This window comes from Microtus pennsylvanicus, chromosome 15 (assembly GCF_037038515.1).
Source record: "Microtus pennsylvanicus isolate mMicPen1 chromosome 15, mMicPen1.hap1, whole genome shotgun sequence".
Classification (NCBI taxonomy): Eukaryota; Metazoa; Chordata; class Mammalia; order Rodentia; family Cricetidae; genus Microtus; species Microtus pennsylvanicus.
The window spans coordinates 26,364,273-26,366,580 of NC_134593.1; the positions used below are offsets into that span (position 1 = coordinate 26,364,273).

A 2,308-nucleotide genomic window follows, 5' to 3' on the forward strand; every position below is an offset into this window, starting at 1 on the left:
GGTACACAGACGCATGATAGCACAGCAAAGAGGTTGATTTGTTACCATCTAAAGCCAAGAGGCAGCTGAGATGGAGGAGGTAGGCCAAAGAAAAAGGTAAGGTTTGGAAGAGTCAGCTCTGTGAAGCGGCTGTCACCACTTTTCTGAGCCGGGCCCTTGACCATCTGCTTACCCGTGACAAAGACCCGGGGTGATCAGCAGGCAGAAGGAAGATTTATTCGGGCTTATGGTTGCAGCATCTGGTCATTTGTGGGAGTTGCCGTGGGCTTGTCAAGGGGCACACATCACAGCGCAAGTGTTTGAGAAGGCAGCTCGCTGTACAGAAGCCAGACATCAAAGAGCAATCGGGGGCCGAAGTCCTTCATTCCAATTCAAAAGCTTGCCCGCCAATGAATTCATTTCCTCCAACTAGTCCCATCTCTTTTTAAAATGTTTTCACTATATTTTGATGTACTTACTTGGTATGCTTGTATTCGGGAGGAACATGTAAACCATCGCACTGGGTGAAGTTCAGAGGAAAATCTGTGGAAGTCCGTTCTTTCCTTCTACTGTGTAAGTCTCGGAGATCAAACTCAGGCCACCAGGCTTGAATACAGTTGCCTACCCTCTGAGCCACCTCACTCGCCCCTCCTCACCTCTGACAGTTACCTCCTCTTCCATTCAGGATCGTGGCCTGAGGATGGCCTTTGACCTGCGTGCATTAGGAGAATATTTCAGACCCAGACTGGCCTCCGTCTAATCGCTGCTGTACCAGTTTTTCAAGTCTAGGCTGTACCACTTTCACAGATGGAGAGACTGAGGCCTGTGCCCAGAAAGTGCTGCCGTTTGTCAGAGTCCTAGCTCTCCTCTCCCTGACGTGGAGCCTAAGTTCTTAGCAAAGAAGAAACGAAACTTACTGAGCAATGAATGACGCCCTTCGACCCTTCAAATTCCCTACATATGTATAATGAAGTTCTTAATAAAATATTTAATGATAGTTTTCTCTGAAATACTGTCATTCCCCACGTGTGATTATATTTGAAATGAGGGTACATGGTTTTAGAACAAGACAGAATAGTTGGAGCTGGGCACCCCCGGATTCGTGGTTGTCATCACTGTGCAGGTCCCCAGTTCCCAAAGCAAGCCTCTTCAGGAAAATGCTCTCCGACACTCAGCTATATTAAGTAGCCTCCAGACTAATTCTGGGGTCCCAGGAGTGAGCTGATTCTATCTGACTTCATCACTATTTGGTGAGAAAGCTGGGGAGACACCCAGCCCATGTCCAGACTTTCGCAGTGGCCTCCAGACTTCCAACTGAAAGTCTCTTTGGGAACTCAGTGTTGAAATCCCCCAGATAGCAAATATCTCTTCCAGAAGAAAAAAAAAAAAATATCTTCTCAAAACTCAGCTCAGGGTGTCTCTCTTCAGTTGCGGCAAAGTGAGCACCAGAGTTCCCAGCCCTGCTCGCCACAGCTGGCTGATAGATAATTGAAATGTCCCCTTTAATCCTCACTTGTTCCCCACACAAAGAGTCAGGGGGGTTCCGTCATATTATAATAAATATTTAATATGAGGAGAGAGGGACAGTGCTTACCAGGCTCGGTATTCTGTGAGCGGTTGGGAGCATGGAAGTTGAGACAGATTCCCATCTGTGCTTAGGACACAGGTCCCCATATCTTCAGTGTCTCTACAGCTATGGGGCAGGGGAAAGGATACCGAGACAAAGCAAGGCAAATGAGAGTGAGCCTCATGTCTCAGGCGCAAGCTTGCTACGCACATCTCTGTACTTGAAATGGCCTGGAAAACAGTCAGTTCTCGAGGGAAGAAAAGTATCCTGCTGGATAGGCCAGGCTTCATGCTTGGCTTGTGATTGCTCACTGGAGAGATGACTCAGTGGGTAGAGGGCAGGCCTCCTCCTTACAGAGGAGCTGTATCTGACCCCTAGCACTCATGTAAAATGCCAGTTGTGGTACATGCTTGCAATTCCAGCACTGGGGAGGCAGAGGCAGGAGGGTTCCTGCCTTCCTTAGCTGACAAGTCTAGTTGAATCCGTGAGTTCCAAGCCAGTAAAAGACCTTGCCTCAAAGAGATGTACAACATTTGTGAGGATGGGACCCAAGGTTGTCCTCTGGCCTACACACACACACAGGTATACACACACATATACAAGCATGCACACACACACAGGCATACACACACATATACAAACATGCATACACACATACACAACCATGCACACACACATATACAACCATGCACACACATACACACACACACATGACCTTGCATATATACACAATTTTAAAAAGTCTTTCTAGGAAAACAAGAG

At 47.4% G+C, this 2,308-nt stretch overlaps 1 protein-coding gene across 1 annotated transcript in view; it reads left to right on the forward strand.

The window, feature by feature from the left end:
• Positions 1-870, forward strand: part of Adra1a (adrenoceptor alpha 1A) — a 111,040-nt gene extending 110,170 nt beyond the window's left edge. The window contains exon 4 of the mRNA XM_075949164.1: positions 665-870. Coding sequence (XP_075805279.1) covers positions 665-739 — 75 coding nt within the window. The 3' untranslated portion in view covers positions 740-870. The remainder of the gene's footprint in view (positions 1-664) is intronic.
• The last annotated feature ends 1,438 nt before the right edge of the window (positions 871-2,308 follow it).